The sequence below is a fragment of the Siphateles boraxobius genome, unplaced genomic scaffold, assembly GCF_051911475.1.
Source record: "Siphateles boraxobius isolate OS27281-9 unplaced genomic scaffold, OSU_SipBor_1 9, whole genome shotgun sequence".
In the NCBI taxonomy this organism is placed as follows: domain Eukaryota; kingdom Metazoa; phylum Chordata; class Actinopteri; order Cypriniformes; family Leuciscidae; genus Siphateles; species Siphateles boraxobius.
This window is the reverse complement of record NW_027509219.1, coordinates 32,273,358-32,285,212: the sequence shown is the minus strand read 5'-3', so window position 1 is coordinate 32,285,212 and position 11,855 is coordinate 32,273,358. Positions and strand designations below refer to the sequence as shown.

At 36.2% G+C, this 11,855-nt stretch overlaps 2 protein-coding genes across 4 annotated transcripts in view; both read left to right on the top strand.

Annotated features, from left to right (window-relative positions):
* The first annotated feature begins 173 nt into the window (after positions 1-173).
* LOC143732377 (protein SSUH2 homolog) lies at positions 174-11,153 on the top strand. The gene is made up of 12 exons (XM_077223392.1): positions 174-199; positions 493-542; positions 1,459-1,528; positions 2,153-2,288; positions 2,447-2,507; positions 5,840-5,961; positions 6,629-6,691; positions 6,839-6,921; positions 7,310-7,402; positions 7,493-7,598; positions 7,687-7,794; positions 8,261-11,153. The coding sequence occupies exons 2-12, from the start codon at positions 494-496 to the stop codon at positions 8,402-8,404; spliced, it is 1,035 nt and encodes a 344-aa protein (XP_077079507.1). The 5' UTR covers positions 174-199; position 493; the 3' UTR covers positions 8,405-11,153.
* The window catches only part of LOC143732378 (macrophage mannose receptor 1-like), a 32,839-nt gene continuing 29,919 nt past the window's right edge, over positions 8,936-11,855 (top strand). Inside the window, exons 1-2 of one of the 3 annotated variants that reach the window (XM_077223394.1) lie at positions 8,938-11,178; positions 11,290-11,356. In XM_077223394.1, coding sequence (XP_077079509.1) covers positions 11,311-11,356 — 46 coding nt within the window. In that variant the 5' untranslated portion in view covers positions 8,938-11,178; positions 11,290-11,310. Of the gene's footprint in view, positions 11,179-11,289; positions 11,357-11,855 lie in introns of all 3 variants that reach the window. The other 2 variants (XR_013201100.1, XM_077223393.1) reach the window with 2 other exon arrangements.

The window sequence follows — 11,855 nt, the reverse complement described above, 5'->3', positions numbered from 1 at the left end:
TGGTGAAGGGAACAGTGGTCATATGGAGGTGGGCTTTAAACCACCAACTTGTTCTCATTTGTTTAACCAGACTACACCACTAAGAAGCATCTTTTTCCTCCAATCATAACTCATAAGCGTCAGATTATGTGCTTCTGTAAAACTATATAATCTGTATCCCTTTAGTCTGATTTGTGCTGCAGCTCTGACAAGTAAAAAGGTAAGTCTTTGATTATTTCTATGTTTTGAAAAAAACTTATTTATAATATATGAATAAATTATAGTATGCAATAAATTGCTATATAAATAATTATATTTAGCTTATGCAAAAAGTATATTTCTGAATGTGCTTGTATTCACATTGAATTGCAGATCTAATTTAATGAGGGAACTTTCAAATCATTCAGATTAAATGACCAATGTTTGCTATTGATTAGCTAAAATTAAGTTGCAATATGTAATTCATGATGTTAAGCAAGTTGCCTTAATTTGTTGTCATTTATTTGTTGCAAGCATGTTTGACAGCTTCCCGGGATATGAAGGAACTTCGGGCGGCGGAGGTGGTAAGAAGCACAAAACAATATTAATTGCTTTCATTTTTTACTATATATTATTAAATTTGAAGGTCATTATTATATCATATATCATTATTATTGCAATAATTAATAGGGCTCCTATCATATAACTTATTCTTTAAGATACAGGACATAAAAGTGGCATAACATTCAGAAATTGGGGCTTGATAAGATTCAGGTTTTTGAAATTAGTATTTTCTGCTAATCAAGGCTGCATTTATTTGATATAAAATTTTGAAATATTATTACAATTCCAAACAAAAGTTTCCTTTGAATATATTTTCAAATGTAATTTATTCCTATGATGCAAAGCTTAATTTTCAACATGTGTCACATGATCCTTCAGAAATCATTCTAATATGCTGATTTGCTGCTCAAGAAACATTTCTTATTATCAATGTTAAAAACTGTTATGCCGCTTCATATTTTTGTTATCATATTCTTTGGTGACCAGAAGAACAGCATTTATTTGAGATTGAAATTTTTGTAACAATGTAAATCTCTTTACTATTACTCTTGATCCATTTCATACATTTATGCTGAATAAATGTATTCATTTATTTTAAAAAATATATTTAATGACCCAAGTATTTGAAAGGTAGTGTAGGCCTATATGCTGTTTTAATATATTATTAATTATTAGGTCATTAGCTATGGATCCAATTAGATGCAAACTTCGTTTTTCATCTAATCATGTTTTTATGGGTGAAACAATCAGAAATGGAAGAAAAGCATTTACAACGCGGATGATGTGCTAACTTTCATGGTTGCAATTGTATAGATTTTAGATTTCTGCATTAAGTAACAGAATTTGGATGTTGCTAAAGTTATAACCTAATGTTGCTTAAGTATATAAGAGTGTTGCTAAAGTTATAATGAATGTCACGATGTGTTCCTCTAACAGGAGCGTATCTTCCACCTCCAGTGGAAGTGCCGATGCCTGTGCCTGAAGCCTCCAGCCATCCAGAATGGCAGTACGTTTTTTATTTGTATAGATTAACTGAAGTCACATTCATAAACATATTGCTTTCAATTCAGCTTCACATTAATAAACAGAAAAATAACATTGGGGCTGTTCACACAGAACTTGTTTTAGGTTTTTACATTACACTGCGCTACTTTTCTGTTGTTTTCCGCGCTCGTGTCTAGTGCGTGATGTGGCATTCTGAAAAAGGGGCGCTCAAGTTTAAAGTAGTTCAATGTGTCTCTAGACCTTTCGCTTTTTTCTTTCCACTGACCTGCTTCTCGCTTTTTTTTTACATCAAAAACGTGTTCTTTGTAAACAGCCCTAATGTTGCAAAATGTATCAATTATGAAGGAAATTTATTTCAGCTATAAGTAGCTCTACAGACGACAACATTGTCATGAATTCAGTTAAAATGTTGTTCTAATCTGAAAGTGCCAGTGCAGTTAAAATTGATTATATTATTGAATATGAGTTAAAGTACTTTTTGTAGATTCAAAAGTAGGCTACTCATGCAAAGACACTAATCATAACCAGAGTTCTCTGTGTTGTCTGCATTTATTAAACTGACTCCTGTTGCATGTTCATAATGCACGTAATTCAACATTCATGTCTATTCATATTTTCTCGTTAGCAACAACATTCCTTCCATCTCAGATGAGAGAGCACATGAAGCTTTTGAAGATTACGTCTCCAGCAAGTGCTGCTATAGTTCTGGCCCCGTCAGAGATGGAGTTATTACCAACATGGAGTCCTTTAACACCTACAGGGTGAGACGTGAATCATTTCCATTTTGAGCTTAGTGATTACCATTATTCTGTGTATTAGTAGATATACATAAATCTGTTGTTGTTTTGGCTTTATAGAGCCGAATGTGGTTAGCCATATCAATCTGAGGTCTGTCTTTTTGTTCTGCTTCTGTTCTCAGTATCGCTTGGAGACGTTCACAGAGTCCAGATCTACTAAACTGAGTCAGGAGCCTTACACAGGTACCAAAAATCAATCGAGTCTATCATTAGTGGTGCAAGCATCAACATCACTATTGCTAATACTTGGAATTAGAGATTTAAAGAGACCTATATCTTTTGTGATATACAGATATGAATGATATCTCAAATTGCACAGCTTATTTAGTAGATGTGTGCTATTAGAAAATGGAAGAAAAAATCTCTGGAAGAAAAAACCCTTGGATTTACAGGAGGGATTATATAGGGACAGAATATCACAAGCTATGTTTCCATTAATCTATTTTTATGCAAATTTTGGGTTATCACATAAAACAAATGCTGGATGGTAACACCAAGATGCGCTTAATTCTAAAAATGTGCAAAAAACCTTACATGGGGAGACATGCACATAAATGAAACCACATTTACTGAATGCACCCTTGATGCACAACAAAAACTCATGTGACTTTGCCTCAACAGAGGATGTGATTGGATCACTGGACTAGCCAGCAGACCAATCTCATCGCACAGCATCTCAAATGTTGGTTTGATCATTCTGACATGCCTGAAACAAATTCGGTCATCAAAATTACTTGGTATAATTACCTTCCAGAACAGTCTCATATGTTGTGTTTTTATACCGCTGTAACCATCTAAAACAACCCTCCAACACTCCCACAACCTATTACCACCATAAATTGCCCTTACCTGTAGGTCAAAGGTCTTAGAAGCTGTTTCAGGGTCCTCGGCCCTGTCCGATCCAGTTCCGTCCTGGGTCTGTTTCACTGGGTTTTTGCTTAGTATAAATATCTAAACTACCATAAAGTTAAGATACTTCTAGGAAAAAATCACTCTGAGACACTCTGAAAGTTTTTCGAATCACCAAAAATTATGCTTTCATTTTACTTAAAAAAAAGTTCCAGAATAATACAAAGACAATAAATTCAAAAAGGAAAAAATAACAGAAATGCGTATAGGTCTTCACCTCGAAATGTGGCCCCGAGCAACAGGAAACAAAACATTTTATATGGTTTGGTTGGGGCCGTCTTAAGAGTTTGGGGCTGGTCATATAATGAAGCAATACCGGGTAAACTTAACTGATTTAAAACTTTCCAAAGTCGAAGCTATTATTCACTAAGCACATATACATTTCATCTTTTGCCACCTACGCCAAAAAAGCTTAATTTACATTTAACTGTTCTTTCACCTGCAGGGGTTAAAACCACATCCCCCCCCCCCTCTTGCCTTTTAACATCGAGTGTGAAGTGGCCCTGTCAGTCCAACACCTGCTGAACCTTTGCAGAGTCTATGCAGAGAGATCAAAGGAAACTACAAACACTTCAGTTGGCAAAGCAAGCGTGCATCATGCTTCTAGCGATGCAAGCTTCTTTTGCAACTCTGACATTTCACAATTAGGACTTTTACAGTGGCTTTCTAAATTCCCAGCAAACAAATTTAGGTTCTGGGAACGTTCTGGGAACGTTAGTTTTTGGTTCCCAGAACATTCCTAGAACTTTCCCTTAACGTTAGGGGAACGTTCCCGGAACGTTTTCCTTACGTTATAAAAATGGAACCTAAAAATAACCTACATGGAACGTTCCTATAACGTTCTTGTTTGGTTCCCAAAAAAATAACCTCATGGGACCATTCGGGAACGTTCTGTGTTTGCTGGGATTAACCCTCTTACAATATATAACAACCGCTTGTTACATTTTTCAATCTGCCTGATGATCCTTATCATCTGTTTGACTTGCCGGATCAGCTTGTTCTGGGGGAGATGGGTCATTGCCTGTCTTCTTCCTCTTCTCCTTTTTCTTGGCTTTATGAAGTTCTCTGGCGTGGTCTTTCTGGAGTCGGTCAACTAAATATTTCAATCTTATCAGTTTGCCTTGAGATATGTTAGCCATTCAGAAGAGGTTCCAATGTGAGGGATTTAACAGACGATTTCAAATTCATAGGCAACACAACACATACGATAGAACAAAACCTGATTTCACCAAGTGCAACTTTCCTGGATCAACATCTTTGTTGATCCTGGAACAACACTCCAATCAACCAATCAGATTTTGACAAGTTTACCGTTTATGTCACATCTAGCCCTACAATCAGGGTTAAATGCTTCTACATCAGTGTTATTCACCTATCATTTAGTAAGAATTTACTATTTACTAAGAAGTTATGGGTTAGGTTTAGGGGTAGGGATATGGTAAGGATTACATTTTCGGACCGGAATGTTGTTCCTAGGTTCAATAAAATATGTTAACCCAGGAACGCGTCTAACTCTGCAAAATCAGGATGTGCCGCAATTGCGTTCCTAAACACCAGGCATCTGCCTCCGAATGCAAGACAGCGTTTATTACGTTTCGTCTGTCATTTTTATTACAGACATTTTGCACCAATTTTCAAGGAGACAATAGGGATCTCCCAGTCACGTGACCCCTAGCCGCGTGTCAGCCATTTTGACGGAATACATTTGTCAGCTACTCAGTGGCAATGGATCTATTATTAGGGGTGGGCCACCCCTAATAATAGATCCATTGCCGTGGGTAATATATATTATTAGTATATTATTATACTAATAATATAATTACATAAAAACGTTTTGACATTGGGCTACAGTGTGTTAGGTAAATGCATTTACCAGTAACGTTACTGACTCTGAAGCTAACTGAGCAGTTGCTCGGCTCTCTTCTCTGACAAATTATTTTCTGTTTAAAGCAAAAAAATAAATAAATAAATATATATATATATCGAAAAATTGGGAGCCTGATGTGTCCGGCTAAGACAAGCTTATGTTATGCTGAATGGTAGTGCACACAAACATTGCGGATTTCTATGGCAACAGTGGATTTATAACATTTGATCCCGAACTCCGAGAAATCATTCATTAGACTTCGAGGGGACAACTTACCTGATCCAAAATGAAGACTGCAAACCTGTGTTGAGTTGGAAGCCAAACACCGCCATCAGCGTTTTGCCTGTTTATTGTCGCCAACTACTTGTTTCTCCGTTTTGTTTCTTTTGGGATATGGTATAAAGATATTCCTTTTGTATGATCACGTATCTGATCGCATCCAACTGCACAGCATCGCTCGGGCATGATAGAAATATTTTGCGACGAGCTGTATTATCACCGGCGGTATAGCATTTTCTATTCCGTCAAGATGGCTGCTCCAAATGGCGTGACGTCACGCGGGACGTCCCTATAGAGACTCGGGGATATACATTTTTGACTTGGGCCAGTAAGCAACCACCCATAACACCCTAGTAATGAGCTAAAACACTACAGCAACAGATTTTGTGCAGTTCAAATGTGCTGAAATGAAATCTAAACCTTGTTACCTGGCTAAATCATTGCCTAAACTCTTTTGCAGGGCAGCGTGTCGATGCTGGGATTCAGCGTGCTCCTGAACCATGGGAGATTGCAGCTCAACCTCCTTCCTACTTTACTAAGCACAAGGAGACCATTAGAGTGCCCTACACTTCCTCAGTCAAGGTTTGATCCACAAGAAGGGTTCAAACAACAGAATGTGCAGCAACTACTATATCAGAACATTTTTGTATGAACCACAATCTATGGAGCTTTGTTAGCACTTCATTTTAAAGTGCCCCTATTATGCTAGTTTAAGGGTTCCTCATTCTGTTTCGGAGGTCTCCTACGATAGGTTTAAATGCATCCAAGGTCAAAAAACACTTTCATTTTTGAATAATAATCATTGCAACGTCAACTCCTTTCTTGCCTGAAACGGTTCGATCAAGGACTGCGCCTTCTCGACATGTAGTCATCACCAACCAAACTCTTCCAGTCTCAGCGACAGCTACAGTGTTTGAGGATCAAAGTAGGCGTTGTTCTCCAACAGCCAGTGAAGACCATAGACTGGCATTATGCAAATTTGTTACAAACCTAGATAGGTTCATGCAGGAAGTAATACTGGAATTACTGACGACTTGTTTCAGTCAGTTCAGAATCGGTTCTTTCGTTTGAGAGACAATAACTTAATTTGAGATCTTTGAAACTTTGCAGACTTTTTACATTCACAAAAAGCTACATTGCACATTACATGAAAGGTAATGTCCGAAAAAGCATAATAGGGGAACATTAAGATCTAATTTACATAGTCCAGTTACTAGAAAGTAAACAATAGTTTTTTTGTTTACCCTAGAAATGTGACCCATGCGGTGGAATGGGAAAAAACCCCTGTTCTTCTTGCACTGGAACTGGAAACGTAAGTGACGATTGACTGGCAAACACCAGGCCAGTTTCACCAGGCTTTTTATTATTCACTGAGTTGTTTTTGGTATACATGGTTATTATAAGAGGTCATATAATGGGACGTAAATCTAGAGACACTTTTATTTGCGTCTTTATGCAGAAAGTGTGCTCTTGCTGTAACGGTTCTGGTCAAGGTCCTGATGGCGAGTCCTGCAATAAATGTGACCGTAGTGGACGTGAAAAGTAAGTCTGCCATTCTCCATGTACTGCAGTAACTGTTTGTACTATTCTAGCTTTTGAGAAAGGAACACATCAAATATATCTTTTTTAATAAAAAAATAAACAAACATAAAATATGAATATGAAATTTAAATATGAGACTTACTTTTTCCACTCTTCAGCCTTTGCCTTAATTTGGTCTTTTTGACCAATTCATTAGAATCAAAAGAACTGAGACATTTGTTCACATCTCAGAATGGCTGCTGTTAGAAATTTTTTTTAAAAAGTGTTTGTGTATTATTTTGCACCAAACTTTTACTCTCATCATATTTGATTCAAGCTGCCATGGAGCCCTTTATGTCCTGAACATGTTTTACTACTTTTATCTGAGTGTTTGTCTGGCAACTTCCAGGTGTAGTTCATGTAGCGGCAGCGGCTTCCACAAGTGTGACACCTGTGATGGAAACGGACAGCTACTCGTCTTCATCAATCTCATTGTCAAATGGTATTATATATTCACTGATAATACTAACCCTATACACTCTGTCAAAGTAAACTGTCTCATTCTAAAAGCTATACTTTTGGATCATTTCAGGAGCACTGAGAAGGATGATTACATAGCGCAAGATTCGAGCGGTCTGAGACTGGAAAAGCTGGGGAAGGTTTCAGGAAAGGAGCTCTTCAGAGACACCCAGATTATGGTAGGAACAGATGTGCAGACAGTTAAAGATAAAAGAAAGAATAATAAAGAGGGCGAAGATGATAAACGTGGTTGAATGTTTACTGTAGGTCTATCCAGTGCTGGGTTTCCCTGATGTTTCTGTTGCACAAGCATCTGAGCGTTTAATAAGAGACCATCAGGTGAATTATACCAAGAACTCCCGCATTTTACAGCAGGTACCTGTTCTGTTTTATTCACAATTTTAACCTATGATTTGGAAATTTTCCATATTCAATAATAATAATAATGCTAAAGTTTTGCTATGTAATTATCAGTCTGTCTATGACAGTAGGCTTGGTCATGTTTACTTGCACTACAATATTTAGATTTGAATAAAAATGTGGGCATGTAAACTGGTGTGCATTACATTTACATTTATCTGACGCTTTTATCCAAAGCGACTTACAATTGCTATATGTCAGAGGTTGCATGCCTCTGGAGCAACTAGGGGTTAAGTGTCTTGCTCAGGGACACATTGGTGTCTCACAGTGGATTCGAACCCAGGTCTCTCACACCAAAGGCATGTGTCTTATCCACTGCCCCATCACCACCCCATGTCAGCATGGTGTGCATGTCAACATGATTCCACAATACTGATGAAACCTGAATCTAGTTCTGCAATTCAATATTTTTTTGTTCCAGAAGCAGACTATCGAGCTCATTACCATAACAAGGGTGAACTACACTTGGAAAGAGAAGCCCTATGTTTACTATGTGTATGGAAATGAGTTGAAAGTGAACGCTGAGGACTATCCCGCCAGCTGCTGCTGTTGTTCTGTGATATAATGTTCATTCCAGACTTGTACATCCATAACCACTGACTGTACATTCAACATTCATCACCTCAAACTCAACGCACAAAATAAAACCTGTCAGAGAGGGCTATTTTTAGGAAAGAATCATCAAAACTAATTTCCTACTAGATGTTAGGCGTGTTTCCAGTGTTTAGTTACACCTGCTTCAGCAAATCTGCCAGTAGTGCATCTGTACACACAGTGAGGCCCAGATTTTGGACAATGGCCTGGGCTGTGTTTCCCAAAAAGCATTGTAAGCTTAAGTTGAGACCATTGGTGGCTATTGTTCTCCGATCAACTTAGGCTTACAACGCTTTTAGGAAATGCAGCCCTGGTGTCAAGAAGGGCAGCAAAGAAGCCACTTCTCTCCAAGAAAAACATCAAGCGCTGACTAAAATTCTGCAGAAGACTTATTTTAAGGTTATTTTCTCTGAGGAAGCCCCATTATGACTATTTAAGACATCTGAAAAATGTATTGTACAGAGAAGAAAAGGGTGATACAAAGCTGATGATCAATTTGGAAATACAACAGAAATGTTAATGTTATAATGCTTGTCATAAAAGAGTCACTTCCGCTTTTCAGATCTACCGCATTTAACTTATTTTCACTGAGGAAACCTGTTAAGTGTTAAGACTCATTCACTGGCACGCGTGTGTCTCAGAAAGCTGTAGCTCTCTAATCTATGACAGAATGATGAACCTGCTTTATATCCTTTTATTGGTCCTTTGGTCAGCTTTCAGTAATTGGATCACAAATGTATTGCCTTTTAAAGCCAGTGCATAATCTAATGACTTTAATCTTTAATCTATACATTTTAATTGCTTTTTTTTTATTGTGAATGTGTGAACAGCTTGTAACGAAACTTAAAAAAAAACTTAAACAAGACTAGGGCTGTGTATCACCAACAATGTCACGATACGATACGCATCACGATACTAAAGCCACGATACGATACGTAACACGATATGGATCAATTTGGAATTTAAATTTCTTTTTGAGCAGAGTTTAGTAACAGTAATACCTTTATTGAATAAACAGTGTTATAACAGTTGTGATAACTGAAAAACTATTTAGTTTTTGTCATTAAAAAACAATGAGAGTTAAATTAAATGTGTTAGAATGTGCACCAAACACAGTAATTTCTTTACATTATGTTGAAACCATTTTAAACAAATAAATACAATAGAATAAAGATAGCTACTAATAAAGAGAAAGTTTTTGAATAGGTCTAGCACTAGTATTCAGAAATACTACAGAAACTTAAAGTAATTAAATGTAAAATAACATTGGGTAGTATTTTAATCCTGACTAAATTAAATACATCGACTATAAATCCAGATTGCTTATAATTAAAGCTATCTTTTGTTGTTTTGACAACAATATTAATGACAGACACATATGGCTGCTGTCACTTTAAGAGCTAATGCACGGATCCTGTGTTCATTATACTGTCACATGCATTTTATGCTTAAGACATAACCGACTGTGTTGGATACTCACCAAGACCGAAATTTTTTACATCATTTTGCTTGTTTTTGTCTGTAAAAGCGATATAATCCGTGAAAAAGAACTTTTGTTACTCACAGGCTGTTTGTGCGGCTACTTTACTCTTTACGCTTTTACTTCTCTCAGAGAGAGTGCGAGTACTGAATAGTTTAAAATCGCTTGAATGTTTAGCGAGGTAAGACTTAAAAAGACTCAAGACGTTTTTACTGGGAAAATCAAAAGGATGTGACGTTAATGCATTCTCCCGAGAGCCTCTCTTCCGTTCAATGACACATGAAATGAATGCTTATACAATGTACAGGATAATGCAGAAAGAGTTATTCTGTACTGTAATGTCAATGTGTCATGCAAAGAAAAGGGATTCATTTAAACTATATTCTCACATTGCTAGATCTACAGAACGTGAAAAATTGTCAAAATGCCTGTTTCGGTGAGTATCCCCGTAAACACAGTCGCTTATGGCTTAAGTGAATGTAAAAAAATTGCGAAAGAAAACGGATGCGTATCATTATATTGGATCTATGCATTCCATGCTGTCTGTGTCATTAATGTTAATCAAACAACAAGATACACGAAATTCCTTTTGTAGGTTTAACAAAGATTAATATTATACAGTGAAGAAGTGTTATTTTAAATTTGATTATTCCATTTCTGTACCTGAATACTGCTGAAACTTACCTGAAAAACATTAAGCACTGTTTTTTTCATTTGTATCTTTGTTCTATTGTATTTATCTATGCTTGTAATTTGTTTCTTATTTTCTACGCAGATTCACTCCCTTACAATATCACCCCAATAATTCTACAATGATTAATTCTTTACAAATAGAGCTATTCATGTCATCTGGTGAAGTTGTTTTTTATTCTGCAATATATTGCAGAAAAACAAAATATTGCAATGTCTTTTATTTCCAATATCTTGCAGTAGTTGCAAGAGCAGCACAAAGAATTTCAATATATTTCCCAATTCGTTCCTGTTACGTAAGCACAACATATAAAATGTTTAGGTTCAGAGTAACAAGACACAATGCCTTTTTCTCTCCTTGCATTCTGGAGAAATCTTAATCCTTTGGGGCCTTCTTTCTCTATACTCTGATCTTCACAAACTTCATCTGTTAGATAAAATACTCTGGATATTACTTAGATTTATTTTTTGCTATTTCAATTTTCATATTTACTTGATTCATTTGTTTGTCATAATTTTACAAATTAAAATGTGTTATTCCTTATTTTAATTTGCTCGTCTGTGTCACGGTGTGGGTTCATGTCTTGTTCCTGTCTGTCCTTTTCCTTGGATCACCTGCTTGTTGGATTATTAAAGTGCTTGCGATTGGATTCACTCTCTGCTTCATTCCTGCCACATCGTAACAGTCTGCCTGGACTGCATCAAGAATGAACCTGCTTTATGTCTTTTTATTGGTCCTTTGCTCAGTTTTCAGTAAGTAGATCACATTTCTTTGCCTCAGATTTTGTCTATCTACTGTAAAGGTAGGAGTCGATAGAATTGTTGCTGTGTTTGAGATTCATCTGATGCATGGTATAAATAACTACACAACGGCAGATGCATCATCTAATGACTTTAAGCTACATATTTTACTGCCAGTGTTTTTTTTTGTTTGTTTTTTTGCGCTATTTAAAATGGGGAGGAACCTTGAAATGTCAGTTGCTCTATGACAGTGTTGAAACTTTTTTTTTTTCAATATTAAAAACCTTGTCAATTGAATTAAAGCTAAAATAAAATGAAATATAAATATTAGATGAAAAATTGTAAAGAAGAATTAGAAATGTCTTTGCAACTAACTGAAATAAATTGATGTTGAAGTACTAAAATTACTAACTGGAAAAAACTAATACTGAATAAAACAAAATTTTAAAAACATGCAATTTCTAAAAAGTTATACTACGATTAAAATGAAAAAGCACTTCAAAATATTATT